The following is an 18,087-nucleotide window of genomic DNA, read 5'->3' as shown; positions in this document are numbered from 1 at the left end:
CTTTCCCTTCTCCTTTCCCTTCTTTCCCTTCTCCTTTCCCTTCTTTCCCTTCTCCTTTCCCTTCTTTCCCTTCTCCTTTCCCTTCTTTCCCTTCTCCTTTCCCTTCTCCTTCCCAAGATCATTTGTCTGTAACAAATCAACCAACCACTCTGTAACTCATCTGTGGTAGACATGGTATGTAGCTCTCCACTCCATGGCAGAAATGCTCTCCTTGATGTAGTATAGAATTAGTTTATTAGCATAGGATGAATTGTTGTATCAAGCTTACAGTAGAATGTGGGTTCTTTTCTTCTCTTTCAACCCTTTTAATTCTATTCTCCAGCCACTTTCATAATGTATCTGGATTAGATATGCCAATCATTTGTAGATAGTGTTTTACTAGCACAACTCACCTTAAAAGTTGTCATCTCTAATAATATGTGTCAGTTATGCAAAAGTACAGCACAGTAAAAGAAAACCATGCTAGTTACAGTTTACTGTTATTTATAGCACACCTTACTTGTGAATTTCCACATACAGAAATGAGATAGACACAGATATGAGCGTGCATCTGCACACAAATGTACATAATATATGTATTAAAAGTGTACATGGTCATTTTGTGTCCATAGACTGCACATGCTGTTAGTGCATTATAGTTTAAGCAAAGGAACATGGTATGCCTTACAGATGCTCTCCATTACCAGTTCACAAAATGGCAGATGGATCTAATGAGCTATGATCCCATTAGCAAGCCACACTGTCTGGAAGGAACAAATTTGTAGAACAGAACAATTGGTGCTGGGGGTTTGGTATGCAAACTATACTCATCTGAGAAGGAGGCAAAAGTTGAGGGTGCACTTACCTTAAACTATATCTAGACTGTTCTCATACACTGTTCACATAGATACACATTGACTGTTAAAGTTTCTTCCTGGAATGCATATCCTGTTTTAATTTCATTCTGAAATTTAGTGCATTCTGAGACTGCTCAGTCATGCAACCCAAAGCACAGTAAGTGGGGACAACTAATCCATTTACTTGAAGACCAAGTGATTGGAAGGAAGCTGTGGAACAATTTCAGATTTTTTTATCTAATAATAAATTTCACGACAGACAAAAATGGTACCATGGTTGCTTGCTAGTTTCTGTGTGAAGTAGTGATTCTATTTTTCAGCAAAACAAAAAAAGAAGAGTTTGGCTTAGGTAAGAATTTTTTATTTCTCTTAATTTAGAATGCAGTTGGATTCACAAATGTCTTTAATGCTGCAACTTGAAACTCTTGCAGAGTTTTATTGCATTAACAGTGAGGTACAGCTATTTGAGAGAACATTAAGCATTAACTGTTGTTGAAACTACGCAGGCAGCAGGGATCATGAAATCTAGCATTCACTAGTCTCAAAAGACCAGCAGAAGGTTCTTCCACTGAAATTATCTCCAAATCAGGACTTGTTTGATTTTTAGTCATACTACATGGCACAACTTCTAACCTCTGGGGCAGTGACTTTGGTTCTCGAGTGTTATACTTTGGTTTATGCATTCATCTGCTGGTGGCTCTAAGCTCTGTAGGTCTGAGCTAACTCTGTAGCCCTGAGTTAATTCATGTGTGTGGCTGTCCCAGGTTCTGGATGGACTTTGAATCGAAGAAATCGATGTGCAGAAACTTAACAGCAAAGTTTTGTTTCCCTTAAGTCGGGTATTCTTTATTAGCAGTGCTGGGAAGCACTGAGGGTATTCCCACCACTGGAAACTCCTTTTTGATACATTAGAAGTGTTAATTATGAAAATGGATTGCAAAAGCATTAGTTTTTTTAAGACCTCTGTCTTTTAGGGAGATAGAGGAAGATGAGGAGTGAGGAATGCGAGGTGAGTGAAACTCGTGCCCCACTTCAAAGATGACATGATTCAGTGTCCATTATATTTCCACAGATAGCACATATTCATCAATTATCCGTGAGATAATTAACATATACATGCCTATCTCAGGTAGCAATTCATGAGGCTTCCAATCTTCTATTCCATGGTCTCTTCTACTGTTTAGTGTCCTTTTAACATCATGACAGTCCAGTCAACAGCCTTTCACTTCATCCAGTGGTCTTCCTCACTCGCCGTCTAGATGAACTTTCTTCACTGAAGTATGCTCAATAGGAGAATGCCTATTATAAGTAATTTATAGGTACCAAAATTGTAACATTTGCTCACTCCGCACTTGGCCATTATTTTTGAACATCTGCTTGTCCTTGGATAGAGATAAGTTTGGCCATCTGTCTTCTTATGATAGGGGTGCTGGAAGATGAGGAGGACTGAGGGGAGTATCTTGATGTATGCCTGTTGCATTGCAACATACTCCAGGAGACAATTCGGCCTTGTGTGGAGGATCTGGCTTCTTTTGATGTTCACTCAACCTACTTGCATCATTTAATTACTGTATTTCTTACGCTGAAGGTCTCTTGTTAAAGCAAAATAGCCTTACAACATTCTTTCAAGTCTGTAATGCTGCATCTATAACTATTCACAACATCTAAAAGCTATTATAATTTTGCAAGCAAGAACTAGTCACATAATACAACAATTCAACAGCTATATTTCTAAAAATATGCTACTAAAATAGCTTGTGTATTTACTTCCTCAAATCAGCTTCGAGAGTAAGTAGCAATCGGTTTGACCCCATCAACTTCCAAGGAAACAGATGTCTGACAGGTTGTGTTTGGAGTTAAGGACTGTGCTGTACAAGAACAAATACTCATAATGTGATTTTGGGGACTGCTTGTCTATCTGCAAATTTGAACAGAGGAAGCTATCACTGACTGTGCCTTCTGCAGTAATCTCACAGTTCACATTTCTGGGTTTGCCTTTGTCTTACACCATGATTTTCTGTGGCGTTTCTTTTCCAAATCCAATTAAAGGCAGGTATTTGAAAATTTTGTGGTATTTAGAGCTTATCACTCACTGTTTTCAAGATGGTAGGTCTAAGGGGTTGCTTAAGGCTTGAGCATTTCTGATTCCTGGGAGGACAAATTAAAAGAGATTGGAAAAAGACCAATCCTTCCAGATTTTGAGCAGCTTGTAATACGCTAGTGTTTTTGTTGAGTAAATCTGGGCTATTTTCTCTCTAGTTAGCATCAATGTTCAACTTTTTAGATACAATCTGTTAAGTTTATTTTCTTATGTAGGCAAGTAATTTAATTAATTTTCAGCTTTACAGCTTTATAAAAATTATTATATGGAGAATTTTACATTTCTAGATCTTTACACTCTGGTCTGCTAGATCTGAGTACTACTGGATGCACCTGCCTGTGAATTACAATACTGCAGTGGCAATTCTGTGTTGTATGTGACAGCATGTTTATACTGAAAATATGTCTAATCATTCAGAATGCTTAGAAATGGATTTTGTTCCAGTGTCTTGTGTTTTAATATGAATGAATGAGAGTGGGGGGGAGGGCTAGGAATAACTGTTTAAAATAGAAGTGCTTCACTCCAGTGAGTCAAGATATGTGTTAGAAAATACTGGTGCTATTTTGAAAATTAATAGCTACAAATACTGTGCTACCAGCAAGTGTTTAAGTGTGAGGCATGCCTGTGCCTACCAGCTCAAACAGGCTTTCCCTGATCACTGCTAGACTCTATATTTCAAAGATTTTCAACATGGAGGCTTTTAGATCTAGAAGACACAAGTAAACCACTTGCATCAACAGCATCTGTCTCAGTATTTCATCCAATTGTACTGTATTAATGCAAATAATCTTTCTTTCTGAAAGAATAATTTGTATTCTGAGGAATGTTAACATAAACAATGATCCAAATCGAATTCTTCCAAGTGTAATAGTTCAAAAAGTATAATTTAACCTTAAGAGTTTGCAGTGTCACAGTAATTCTTAAACCTTTATGTAAATTTATGTAATTTTTATGTATTATTATGTATTATGTATTATTTATGTAAATTTTTACTACAACTCTAAAACCCATTCTCCCCTGTTGTTTATAAAACTCTAATGGCTGTTCTGAAGAAAGAGAAACACTTATACCATGCCATTTTAAGGGTCTTGAGCATTTCTGGTAACAGTTTTAGTGTGAGATGGACACAGTGAAGGAAGCTTTTGCATCCTCTATCTGACATTGCTTTGGAGTATAGTTTCAGCTTAAAACTTAAGGTAATCCCTTCATATTCTTAATGATAACTTACTGACTTATCAATTAGCCTTCATTTTTGTTTTATTTCAAATAAGCCATATTTCCTGTAAAAATGCACAACCAATTGAGTCCTCTGTGAGCTGACTGAATTTTCAAGCAATTAATTCTATTGTGCTGATGCTTGAAATTATTCCCTCAGTATTAAGTGTGGAACAAACCCTTCCCATTGTAAAAATCAAGACTAATAAAAAAATGTTTGAATACACTGTAGAAATTTATTCATTATGTAGCATTGTGGTAAATGACCCAATTTGTGAACTATGATTTACTATTCATTCATGTTCACAGCAAACCAGTCTAATGGTGACTGAAATATTAGTAAATGAGTTATTAAAATGAACAGAATCTTACTAGTCTAATACTGCTGCATTTATGGGTATGAGAGGCTGTATATTTTCTTGAAAGGTATTTCAAAAATCTTTTCAGCAAATGCTGTCAAACAGGTATAAACCCAGGGATTTCTATGATTCTTTGTTTTGTGGAAGCTTTTTCTTTTCAGTCTGTCTAGTGAATGCTGCTGGAACCTTACTAGGATACTTGTAGTTGGTTTCATTGTGAATGTCTGAAGTCCAAGACTTGTAAGTGACTAAAAGCCAAAAGATGTTCTCCCTCAAATAAAAGTCCAACCTCAGACACCTTGGATAGTAATCTAGCCTTGATAAGCTTACTGTATTTTTATTGCTCATTTCTACTTTGTTTTGCAAAGGAAGCATTTTATTACTTAGATGTTGTTCCAAATGGAAGGTTGTATCCCACTTAATAACAGGAGACAGGTTGACCTGCCTGTTCTTGTGATACAGTCTTCTGATTAGTTACGGACTGAATTACTATCAGTTGGACAAGGAGGGGGATATTACCTTCAATATCAATGACCAGCTGGAGTGCATGGAATTCTGCCTGAGGGTTGATGGAGCGCCAACTGAGATTTAATGGGTTAGCATTAAAAGGAGAACAGAGACGGGAACATATCAGTGGAAGTCTGCCACAGGCCACCTGACCAGAAAGATAACGCAGATGATAGGAGAGCTGCCAGGGGAGAGTCAGGCTGGGCATTAGGAGAATGTTGTTTACCGTGAGGGCAATCAAACACTGTAGCAGGCTTCCCACAGAGGTGGCTGGTGCCTCATGCCTGTCAGTGGATAATGCTCTTATTAATATGCTTTAACTTCTGGTTAGCCCTGTCATGGTCAGGAAGTTGGACTTGATCTTTGTAGGCCTCTTCCAACTGAACTGTTCTGTCCTATTCTGTTTTTCCTGCAGTACCTAAAAGTGCTATAGAGAAGAGGTCCTTGGCATGCTGCAACTAGAGCAGTAGAGGTGTAAATAGCTATGTTTATTGCACAGAGCTCTCTGTTGTTACAACAGGAAAGATTTAAAAAATATTTTCTGTTCTGTAGAAAGCATAGGAGATAATGAATTGAAAGGCTGTGCAAGGATCCTGCTGTCTCCAGAAAGAATATTAGGAAAGAAGCATCTGAGAAATGGGGCAATTAATTAATTTATAAGAACTGTGCTGATACTGTCTGCTTCTTCACAAATAATGTAAACTAAAAAAAAATCTTAGACAATGTGAACCTAGCTGTCTTCAAAAATTGAGTACCATCTGTACCACTGAATAATGAAAATAGAACTATCCAGTAACCATGAATTAGTTATTCTTCTGCTGTTTTGGTAGTATAAACAGTTAGGTTATGGTTATGCTCCATTTTCTTACAGTTTTGCTCCTTCACAAGTCTTGTCCAACAAGGCTCAATGGAATAGAGCAGCCCTGAACAAGGCAATAGGCAGCACCCCTACTGAGGTCTTCACTTAATTGCTTTACTACAAAGACTAGATCCATTGTGTCACAGAGCCAAAATATTTTTAGATGCTGAAAATGGCCGGCACTGCTTCTGCTACAGCAAATTTATTCCACATGCAAATCAGCATGGATGAGAATGTACTAACAAAAGAAAATGCTGTACACACTTCACAATGATCTTCTCCAGTCTGTGGCTCTAGAGTAGAACACACCTTACTGTTGGCAATCTGCTTGTTCTTGCTGACCAAATAAGTGCTTCCTTCTTTTTGCTTAAAAAAGTGTTAGAAACACATTTTCAAGCACATCCCAAAGCATGTTTGTGATAAAGTTGGAAATCTCAATTATGTGAGTCAATAACAGTTTTAGAAGAATATGAATGTAAATTTGGATCTTGAAATCAGACTCCTATGAGAGACAGACGCTGACAGTTTCCACATTAAGTATATTTTACAGAAATTGCAAAATCATATTCCTCAATTTTCATATTTTTGTTTATTCAATCACTTTTATCTTCATGAAATCAGAACAGCACCCAAAAGAAGAGATTAAAAGGAGGCAATAAAACATCCCCACAAACTCTGAACATGTGTGGGAATATCCTGACTGGATTAGGTCAGCAACTATCAACTACAGCCTATTGTAAGGTACCTGAAGAACTTTAAAGAACTGTAATTATTTTGTAAAAAAGACAGATGTTTGAATGTGTAAACTGACTGACTTGAAGTCTCTGGCTGACATTCAAAATGTTCCCTTTCTTTATTCTTTGGGAAGTGTTTGTATTATAGCAATCAAGATAAATGCAGCAATGTATTTTCAATCTTATTTGTCTTAATTCTTGAAAAGAAGCCATCAAAAAATTGATAATTTAACTCATGTGGAAACCTGTGTGCGTGGGCTTTCTAAGAGTGATGCAGAGCATCTAGAAGCATGCACTGTTCGCATGTGACCCTGGGTTTGGGCCAGGCTTCATGCCACACTCTCCATTTTCATGTTATTTTTACGTGCATGATGTCAGTGTTCCGAGCTGTGGGAAAACAGCTGCATAATTCCACCTACGACTGTTCTTTTGTTCTGAATTACTTTACATGCTTTCCCAGATATTAATAAAAGAGGTACCACTATCACTGTCTGTACAGAAAAAAAATCGTAGAATTGCCAAGGTTGGAAAAGACCTCCACGATCATCCAGTCCAACCACTGACCTACCACCAGTATTTCCCCACTAAACCATGTCCCTTTGTAGCACATCAGCTTAATCCATCAAACAGTTGATGTGATCTCCAGATCACTTCTTCAGCTGAATGCGTTACGGGAGGCGTTACCGACGTGTTCACCAGGCTCTGACTCCCCCTCACAACCACACAGGTGAGATAAGCGCCGCTTTAAGAGCGCGGACCGGAGCCGGAGGACCCCGCGGAGTGCCGGGCACTACGCCGCACGGCCGGCAGAGCTGAGGCAACAGCGCCGCCTGCCGTTCTCCCGCACCGCTGCTAGTCCTCATCGCCGTGTAGTAGCTTTATGAGCCGGGATCTCGATAGCGCCGAGCACGAGGCGAGCTCGGACGGGACGTACGGGTCCGAGGGCAGCTGTCCGCGGGCGGGTGCGAAGGGCAGAGGGCGGTGGCAGCACAGCAGCGAGCAGACTGGCGTGCCGCCACTTCCGCGTGGCGCTTTACGACGGGGCGCCTCCTGTTTACGACACTGTCGCGCGACATCGGCTGGGAGAGCCAATAGGGGGGGCGCGCACTGCCTTACAGCACGGCCGCGGCGACAACGAGCGGCGCACGTGAAGTGAGCGGCCTCGGACGGGACAGGGAGGAGCCAGGTGAGGTAGGAGGAAAGCCGTCCATAGTCCTCAGCAGGGGGATGCGGCGCCCACCGCCCCCCGGGAGTTGGGTGCCGTCGCCGGGGTTTGCTGGAGGGGCTGTGGGGAGCAAAGCCGAGGGCGTTCGGGCCTAGCCAGCCACGGTCTTACCCAGCCGTGCCCGGCGCTGGCCTGCGGGCACCTGCCGCGGTCCGGCGGTGACCGGAAGGGAACGGGCTCAGCCCGGTGGCTGCTGCCCCGTGCGCGGTTAGGGTCCCCGCGTGGAAGAGCTCGGCGCTGCGTCTTCCGGAGTCGCGATCCGTCTCTTCCTCGCGTTTGTGCCGTTAGCGGGGCAGGCTCGGTGTTCCACTGTTTCCTTCTCCGTTTCCAGTATTGTCACAATGAAAGCCTGGAATAGAAACAAGTTACCAGGAAAGAGCGGAAAAGCGTCTTGTGGAAAACAGCTGCATGGAAAAAGAAGGTTTAAGAAAGATGATGGTAAGGAGGCAAAGGCTTCTTCATGAGACTCCTGGCCAAATGATTATTGTCTTGAACATGTGAACTTTATTTATGTCTTGATCAAATTGGTAAGCTTTTATGGTGAAGTGGCTCACCTGGTAGACAAGGGGAAAGCAGCGTGTATCTTTTGTTTGCACTTCAGTGAGGCACCATCTCCCGTCAGATCCTCACAGATAAGTTGATCAAAGTAGTGGATGAGCAGTGAGGTGGGTTGAAAACTAGCTCAATGCTGAGAGCTGGAAAGTGGCAATCAGTAGTGTGAAGTCTGGTTGAAAGCCAGTAATGAGCTGAGTGCCCTAATGTCTGTATTGAGTCTAGGCCTGTTTAACATCTTGGTTAATGTGGATGATGGACTAGAGTGCACTCTCAGTAAGCTCATGGGTAACACAAAAGTATGGGGAGTCACTGATTCACCAGCAAACTGTGCTGCCATCCAGAGGGACCTGAACAGACTAGAGAAAGGGGCTGACAGGAACCTCGTGAAGAGGGTGCAGAGTTCTGCAGACGGCAAGGAACAGCACCAGGACATGCTGGGGCCACCCAGCTGGAAAGCTGTGCTGTGTACTTCTGTCCTGGTTGGCAGCAAGTTAAACTATGAATCAGCTGTGTGCCCTTGCAGCAAAATAAGTGAATGATATCCTGAGCTTTGTTAAGGAAAGTGTTGCCAACATGTCAGGAGACATACTTCTTTCTTCTTCTCAGTGTTGCTAAGATGGCAACTGGAATTCTTTGTCCACTTTTGGCCTCCTGGTAGAAGGGAGATGTAGGTATACTGAAAAGAGTCAGCAAGGGACCACCAAGATGACCAAGAGACTGGAGCACATCTACTGTGAGAAGAAGCTGGGAGAGCTGGGACTGTTTAGCCTGAAGAATAGGAGGCTTGGAGGGGATCTTTTCAGTGCCTTTAAATACCCAAAGGGACAGTGCAAAGAGGATAGAGCCATGGTATTTTCAGTGGTGCCTGGACAAGAGGCAGTGGGAGAAAACTGGAACACAGGAGGTTCCGTCTGAGCATTTGGAAGCATTTCTTTACAAGTGACGGAGCACTGGCACAGGCTTCCCAGAGGGGTTTTGGGGTCTCTTCCTTGGAGACCTTCAAAAGCCAGCTGGCCTTTGTGCTGGGTGCCCTGCTCTAGGTCACCCCATGTGAGCAGGAGATGGAGCAGATGGACTCAGAGGCCCTTTCAACCTCAGCCATGCTATCATTCTGTGTCACATTCAAAACTATACTAATGGTAAGATCAAACAATCTGGAAAAAATAAAGCTAAAGTATTTGAAGTGGATTGGATTGTAAGCCCTTCAGCTGTATTTGGTTGAGCTAAAATACTCGTTAAAAATATGAAGTTGATTTATTTTTTTTATTCTAGTCTTTGCTTTCCTCCATTAAAAAGTAGGAATTACTAGAGAGTTGAAGTTAGAGTGTGCAAAGTGCAATGGATTAGAACTGAGAAAATATCTTTTCAACTAACTGTTCAAAATATGGTCAGAACTGATGTCAAAACAGCTCTGACCATAAACTGTGAAGAGGCAATTCTGGCACTGGTGATTTTGATATCTTTAATTTAGATTAATCCTTTTTATACCTGAACCATTATGCTGTAGGCTGGAAAATAATGCTTGGGCAGAGCAAAACTTCTTGGGAAAACTAGGGGGACTCAGGGACTGCAAAGAAAACACTGGCTTTGAGAAGCAGAAAAAAAAAAAGTCATACTAGAAGGTAGTCTGATTCGTGTTTTAATAATTATTTTTCTTTGAAGTAACAGTAGTTCTAGTGTAAGATTTTAATTTCTGGATTTTTGTTGTTGTTAGATTTGGTTCCTTCGAAGACTTTTCATAGTAAAGGAGATGAGGAGGAAAAACCTAAATCCATTTCCAAAAAGTTTGTGAAAGGAAATGTGAGACCTGGAAGAGCTAGTGTCAAACAATTCAAGAATAAACAGCAGTCAGAAAAGCTTGCAAAGAAGAGGAAATACCAGGATGACATGCAGGGAGGTGAGTAGATTGACTTTTTTTAAGCCTGACTTAAATGGAAATGAAACTTTGATATGCACATTATGCAGGTATGTCTTCCTCAGCCCCCACCTTGTAGTCACCTTTCCTAACTGACTCAGTGACTCCAAGTTTACTTTTAGTCTCTTCTGTGTAATGATTTGTTTCACCTGATTAAATGTGGGCCCAAAGTTGTGAAAATTGTTAGTCATGAGCTTTCTTGAAGTCAAAAGTAAAGGTGCAGTAGCGAGTTTAAATAATTGGTATGGCTGTGACTATTTTAATGACAGTGTTGTGTCACTTTCTCAGTGACTTTGCATAACTCTGGAAAATATAGAGCTGTTCATAAACTTCTGTTAGAAATGGAGTCCCCTCTTCTTAAAGTCCTGGCTTAAAAAAAAACTTAGGATGAAAACATTTATGAAACAAGTTGATTATTCTTCTTTCTTATTTATCGATGATCCAAAATATCTCCTCTTAAAAAAAATAAAAATAAAAAAGTGTTATCACTATCTCCTTTTTTTCATTTTCAGCTTATTTCTCTTTGTGTAGAGAAGCTAAATAAATGCCTGCTTATCACTGCTTAAATAAGATTCTTTTTCTGGCACATGACAACTTTGCTGTGAAGTAAAACTGCTGAGATGATTGAAGGATGGAAGGTGGTGTTGGGTGTTCTGGTTTAGCTGTTGCCTGATTGTAGAATGGCTTTACGTATGGAATACACTAGTCTTCTGGAGATTCAGTAGCAAGAGAATGTTCACATTAAGTTTTTAAAAAACAAACTAGTTTAAATGTTGTTTATATGAGTAAGTAAAAGCTGCCATGTATTGCATGGTGGCGCTGATCTCAAAGCAAAAATGTTACTTCTGGACAATCAGCACAGAAATTCTAAAAGATGCTTTGTGAAGAGAGAGCATGCTTCATACAGGTGTAATAGCATGAAGCATGACTTGCTTCTGGGAAACCAAGTAGTATAAGATGACTTTTGTCAGAATAACTAAAATATTTGAGGTTTTTTTGTAACTCATTGTGACACTTCGTGGAAATTTACCTTAAGTGAGCTGCTGTGTGTCAGTGTGTAACTTTTATAGCATTATAGCAAAATTTTCTGTTGAGAAATCTGATTAAAAGGAATAGGCTTGCAAAAAGGCTTCAATTTTTTTCCTTTTTCTGCTATTCCAGTTATGTATTTTAACTTAAGGTTCTTATTTTGAGGGCCAGAAATAGTATACATTCATGCAGCTGTTGTACGGTATCCAGAAGGGAGCCATGAAGATGATCATAGAGGTGCAGCACCTTTTCTATGAGGAAAGATTGAGGCAGTCAAACTTCTTCCGCTTATAGAAGAGAAGGCTCAGGGTAGACCTCATTGCAGCCTTCCAGTACTTGAAAGAAGCTGAGAAGCATGAAGGGGACTGACTTCTTACACTGTTTCCTTATAATAAGACAAGGAGGAATATTTTAAAACTAAATAGGGGAGACTTCAGGTTAGATGTTAAGAAGAAATTCTTTACTCAAAGTAGTAAGGCCCTAGCACAGGCTGCCCAGAGAATCTGTGGATGCCTCATCCCTGGAGGTGTTCAAGGCTAGGCTGGATGGGTCTTGGGCAGCCAGATCTAGTGGGTGGCAGCCCTGTCCATGGCAGGGGGTTGAAACTGGATTGTCTTTAAGGTCACTACCAATGTAAACAACTGTATGGAAGAACCAAAGGAAGAATTAACTGGGTCTGTACAGTTTCAGGGTTGTAGGTACATTTAGGGTTGATGTTCAAGCTGTGAAGGGATTTGCAGTGCATGCTTTGAGTGAGCTTTGAGGGGGAAATCATTGTTTGCCGTGTTCTTCTGGTATTCTAAAAGTGGAAACTACTAGCTTAGCATGCTTATAAAACATTTGTACTGAGAAAATGCAGACAAAGCTCCTGGCATATTAGGAACTTAAGTCAAAGAGCTACCACAGCTCATGGTTATAAAGGGTTCCCTTGCTCTTTAACTCTCTTTAACTATAGAAAATAAATGTTTTTGTCTTCAGAATCAGATTCTAAGAAGCCTAAATGGAATGACTTCAAAAGGAAAAAGAAGGAGTTAAAGCAAAGCAGACAACTTAATGATAAAAGTAATTATGACATAATTGTAAAATCAAAGCAAATATGGGAGAGTGTGAGAAGGTAATGTTTGTTCTTTCGTTGTCATAAGTTGCAGTACTTTCTTTTAGTAACTTTTGTGAAGCTATATTTCCATTGTGAAACTGTCAGTGAATGACACAATTACATGCAAGTCTTCAGATGATCCAAGCAAAGTGTGATCTTACGTAATTACAGAAATATCTGAATTTTTCACCTTTATTTTAGGTTAAGATGTTTAAGGATTTGTCTCGTTTTTTGAATTCTGAACTGGAGATTTTAGTCTAATCTTGCAGTGGGATCACTGCAAGCTTATTGGGTTTTTAGTGTTTTCTGGAGGCTTGTATTCTTTCTCTGGACAAGTGTGATTCAGGACTGTGGCCTCATGACAGAAAGAGGAATTAATTTTGGTGTGCTCCAATTGCATATGTTTCCTAGATTTGGCTGTAAGACACTTAAGGGTCCTGTGTTAGTGACACTAACAATTGTGACTGTAGAGTTGAGTTTCTAGCCTAATTATGTTGTTACTAAGAAAATGACTTTGAAGTGTGAGTATCTGGTTTGGTTTCTAGGCACTGAAGCCACTTAAATATGCCTCAGCTTTAATTAATGTCATTGTAAATGTGGATTAACAGGAGCTAATCTCGTGTTTTAATGTCTTGCTTTTTAATATAGAGATAGAACTGAACTGAACTATGGAAGTGCAGTTTCCTTAAGATTGCTTTACTTCCCTTCTTGTAGGAAGAAATGTGACAAGGAGAAGCGGGAAAAGCTGATGAATGAGCTACAAAAACTACTTCATGGAAAAATCAAAAATGTAAGAAAAGTCAATGCTATTTAACAAATGCTATATAACCTGTGAAGTTCACGGAAGCTCCTGTTAAGAATGGTGAATTGTTTCTGTAATACGGTACCAACCTGTTCTTCCAAAAGCTACAGAGAAAGTTACTTTAGCTGTAGGTCTTCCAAAAGAAAAAAAAAAAAAGGGAAGAAAAAGCAGGATTGAAAGGCTGCATTTGACTCTTAGATTTGAGGACCGTAGTGCTGGGATGCTTTGCCAAGTCTAATGAAACTCATTTAAAATGAAGTTTACAATCAGCCACTCAGAGTTCTAGTTAATTACAGTTATTGCTTTATGGTAGTGCATTGTAGAAGTATTGTCTTTTTAATTAAACAAAAAGAATGCTTATTACAGTTAATTCATGGAATGTGTAGATTTGCCTTGAAATGTATGTTGCTGGATTCTAAAGTGGTTCTTGGTATACCATGCAGAATTGGAACTGTATGGTAACGTTCACAGAATCATAGAATGGCCTGGGTTGAAAAGGACCTCAAAGATCATCTAGTTTCAACCCCTCTGCTGTGAGCAGCGTCACCAACCACTAGACCAGGCTGCCCAGAGCCACATCCAGCCTGGCCTCGAATGCCTCCAGGGATGGTGCATCACCACCCTCTGAGTGAAAAACTTCCTCCTAATATCTAACCTAAACCTCCCCTTAGTCTAAAACCATTCCCCCTTGTCCTATCGCTGTCCACTCATGTAAACAGTCGTTCCCCCTCCTGTTTATATGCTCCCTTCAAGTATTGGAAGGCCACAATGAGGTCTCCCCAGAGCCTTCTCTTCTCCAAGCTAAACAAGCCCAGTTCCCTCAACCTTTCTTCACAGAAGAGGTGCTCCAGCCCTCTGATCATCTTGGTGGCCTCCTCTGGACCCATTCCAAGAGCTCTGCATCTTTCTTGTGCTGGAGGCCCCAGGCCTGAATGCAGTACTCCAGACAGGGCCTCACAAGAGCTGAGTAGAGGGAGACAATCCCCTCCCTCTCCCTGCTGGCCACACCTCTTTTAATGTAGCCCAGAACGTAGCTGGCCTTCCTGGCTGCCAGCTCACAGTGCTGGCTCATGTCCAGCTTCTCATCCACCAGGACCCCCAAGTCCTTTTCCGCAGGGCTGCTCTCAAGGAGTTCTTCCCCCAGTCTGCGTAAGTATGTGGGATTGCCCTGTCCCAAGTGCAGCACCTTGCACTTGGCCTTGTTGGACCTCATTGGATTCACATGGGCCCACTTGTCCAGCCTGTCCAGGTCCCTCTGGATGGTTTCCCTTCCCTCCGGTGTATCGACTGCACCACTCAGCTTGGTGTCATCTGAAAACTTGCTGAGGGTGCGCTTGATTCCATCATCTATGTCACTGATAAAGATGTTGAAGAGATTCATTCTGAAATTCCATAGGACACAAGAGAAGATGAGTTTTTATTCAGTATAATATATTTCATATATTTAACAGATGTTCTTAATTGTCAGCAACTGCAAGCATTCTCTGTATTGTTTTATAGAATATTTTAAAGTAATAAAAACACTTCAAAAATATGCTTTAACAGGCGATTATTGTAATTGGCATTATGTGCTGCATGTGGCTTAAAGCTCTCTTGGAGATGAAATGTTAAAATAAATTTGGTGCATAGTGTCATGTGAACGTTCTAGAGTAATTAAATGTTTCTGTCCTGCAGCTAGCATTTGCACATGATTCAACTCGAGTGATCCAGTGCTTTATTCAGTATGGTAATGACAAGCAAAGGCAAGAGACATTTGAAGAGTTAAAAGGTATTTTTTCCCATCTATTTTTTACCTGTATGATATTGTGCTGTTTTCTCATAAATGCTGTTAACTTTGTGGTGACATGATGCATTATTCCCAGTGAGGTCTTAATGGCTTCTAGTTTTGTAGTAAGTTTTATTTAAGTGTTAATATAAAGAAAAAGCAAAGTGAGCTGAATGTTTTTCCCCTTCTTCTAGATAGCCTAGTGGAGTTGAGTAAGTCAAAATATTCCAGGAATATTGTGAAAAAGTTTCTTATGTATGGGTGAGTATGAAGTGAATCTGCTTGTTTGTCTTGCATTTTTCATTTTCATGAATGCTTCTCTTAATCTGTAGTGCACCAGTGATGATTTTAAAAAAGCTGTGTCTCTGGGAATGCGTTTGTAACAGTGATGAGAAGGGAGTATTTTGTATTTTTGATAGCAATTTCCCTTTTGCCAAGAAGTAAAGGTACAGCAATATGTGGAAAACATGCAGATAAAAACCTCAAATACGTGCTCTTTGCCTTTGATGTGTAACAATTGGATTGTAAAGACTGTTTTCACTGAAACATAGTGTTTCAGGAACGCGTCCTCCTATAGAGTTATCCATGGGTTTCTTCTCTTGTGTCTCCTTGATCATCCTCCATAACTTCTGTGGATGCTTGCCTTTCTCAACGTATTTTCATTAATGGCATAAAGGTTATCCATCCAGATGCATATAATTCTTGGTTTGTCTGCTAATACTTATCAACTAGATAAGCTTCCAGAATCGAAGCTACTGCTAGGTTATATCTTCCCTAATGTTTTAACTCTTGCTATCAATCTTTCCCTGTGAAACAGCACAAAACAACAAATTGCTGAAATAATAAAAAGTTTTAAAGGTCACGTGAAAAAAATGCTCCGTCATGCTGAAGCATCTGCTGTTGTGGAATATGCATATAATGACAAAGCCATTCTGGAACAAAGAAATATGCTGACAGAAGAACTATATGGAAATACTTTTCAGGTTTACAAGGTGATTTATTCCTTACTTTTGTTTTAAGGTGTTTTGGCATCTAATACACTGCGGTATTGATACCTCACGTATCTTATCCACTATGTTCTCTGGTAAAATTCCTTTCTCTGTCCAAATGCATTCTAATTTAGCATATGTAAATGCATGAGTAAGTTGCATGTTTCTGCTATAGATAAAGGTTGTATTTTTCAGCTTGAGCTATGTAAAATACATTCATGTGTTAGCTTTTTCTGCAGTCTAGTGTTGTATGGTTTGAGTTGTCATAGTGTCTAGCCTGAAGTAGTCATCTTTACGGAAATAAGGTCTGGGTTTAATTATCCATTAATATTGCAAATGGCTTCTACATTAAAACTATCTTATATACCGTGAGAACTGAGTGTGAGCAAGATGTGCTTGTTTCTGTATACAGCATGCAATTTAGGCTTAATTTTTGACTTATTTTCTTTTTCCTATGAACGCTATTGGATTTGAATCCAAACTCTTGAAACCGTTTAGATGCGTATACCTAGCAGATAGTGGCAAATCTTCTTAAGAAGTAATACCTCCTTTCTTTCGACCTAGTATTTCTTTTTCCTTGCTGACTTAGAGATTTTGTTTCCTGTTACTGGAGAAGTAAATAATATTTCCTACTAAGTACAAAATTGTTTTACCCAATTACTAACTACTTTAGAGAGACTTCTGTACCTCACGTGTAATTTTTTTGTTAAAAATTTTGGAGGATTGTAGCAATAATGTCTGAACTGTATTGTCATTTTTATTTCAGATTATCTCAAGTTTAATTAAAGCATTTTACAACACCTTAACGCAAAGGCTTACTTTCTCTGTTTATGGACTGTAATTTTTCTGGGAATATACAGCCATAGAGATGAAGTTTTACAGTGTAAATGTTTGGACTAGATACCAGGAAACTAAAGTATTTAGAAGATGTATATAGTCTTCCTTTCACATGCTGTTCTTGGCCTGGGATTTCTTGGACCTCTAACTCTGTTCATTGATGCACTGCACTCTGACATCTATGTATGCTATCCTGCAAAATTTCTCCTTAGGTGTCCTGAAACACACTGCCAGTTTAGTGTTATTTTTTCAGGTACCTTCCAGCCTCATGAACAGCTGGCTGTAATTGCCAGAAAACAGTTCAGACCGTAGAAGTAGCTTTGCTTGCTAATGGCTATTACACAGATCTGTAAGTGTGATTTTGTATGTAGTTTGACATACACAAAATAGCTGCACTAATTGATTGCTGACATTTCATTTTGTTTGTGATATTGCTAATTGCTGATTGACAAGGGACTAAAGCATTTTCTATGAATGCTAACATGTGAGGGGATGATTAAAACTCTGAATGAACATTCATTTCAGACACCAGTTGTCCCAACACTGGATAAAGTATTAGAAGCTCAGCCTGAGAAGAGAGAGGCCATCCTAGATGAAATGAAGCAGATACTTGCACCAATGGCACAAAAGTAAGAACCAAAATTGACTCACAGGTGTTAGTCTAGTATGTACCTGTTTGTTTCTGAGGTGGTGATACTTGTATACACCTGCTGATGTGGAAGAATAGCACTAACACCACTTCTCTTTTCACCTGTAATGTTGCTGCATTGGGTAGAAAGGAACAATGATTTTGTCTGGAGCGCTGTGATAGGTATCTTGAGTTTTGTAAAGTACTTGCCCAAATCAATTGATCAAACTCTAAACAGTGTAGTATTCCTTTTTATTATGACACTGAATACGTTTCTTGAGTGGTCTTTAAGAGAAAATATCTTATTAGGTTTTTGAATCTATTGCTCTTGGTAGAATTTTTCGCATATTGTAAATACTAAACATCATACCCAGGTTGACTATGTGTTTTCTGCACGTCGTGCTTTTTTTTTTTTTTTTTTTTTTCTTGGAAATAGAGAGGAAGTAGTGTTAACTTGTGTTAGAACTATTGCTTATGGAGGGTTTTTACTTATTATCGTCTTCCCAAATACAGAGAGGCTGTGATAAAACACTCACTGGTACATAAAGTGTTTTTGGACTTTTTCGCTCATGCTCTTCCAAAACAAAGATCTGTAAGTATTCTTTCATGATTTTTTGTTTTCTTTTGCCTTTCAA

General features: G+C 39.7%; 1 protein-coding gene across 3 annotated transcripts in view; it reads left to right on the top strand.

Annotated features, from left to right (window-relative positions):
* PUM3 (pumilio RNA binding family member 3) overlaps positions 6,521-18,087 on the top strand; it is a 47,892-nt gene continuing 36,325 nt past the window's right edge. The window contains exons 1-10 of one of the 3 annotated variants that reach the window (XR_002433318.1): positions 6,521-7,797; positions 8,168-8,274; positions 10,106-10,288; positions 12,314-12,449; positions 13,080-13,221; positions 14,908-15,001; positions 15,193-15,259; positions 15,816-15,990; positions 17,350-17,453; positions 17,966-18,044. Coding sequence is in view for 2 of the 3 variants with exons in the window: in XM_021380344.1 (XP_021236019.1) it covers positions 8,178-8,274; positions 10,106-10,288; positions 12,314-12,449; positions 13,080-13,221; positions 14,908-15,001; positions 15,193-15,259; positions 15,816-15,990; positions 17,350-17,453; positions 17,966-18,044 (1,077 nt within the window). In the remaining variant the exon portion in view is untranslated. The remainder of the gene's footprint in view (positions 7,798-8,167; positions 8,275-10,105; positions 10,289-12,313; positions 12,450-13,079; positions 13,222-14,907; positions 15,002-15,192; positions 15,260-15,815; positions 15,991-17,349; positions 17,454-17,965; positions 18,045-18,087) is intronic. The other 2 variants (XM_021380344.1, XM_021380346.1) reach the window with 2 other exon arrangements.

This window comes from Numida meleagris, chromosome Z (genome assembly GCF_002078875.1).
Source record: "Numida meleagris isolate 19003 breed g44 Domestic line chromosome Z, NumMel1.0, whole genome shotgun sequence".
Classification (NCBI taxonomy): domain Eukaryota; kingdom Metazoa; phylum Chordata; class Aves; order Galliformes; family Numididae; genus Numida; species Numida meleagris.
Note: the sequence above shows the minus strand (reverse complement) of the source record. Positions and strands in the feature narration are given on the sequence as shown.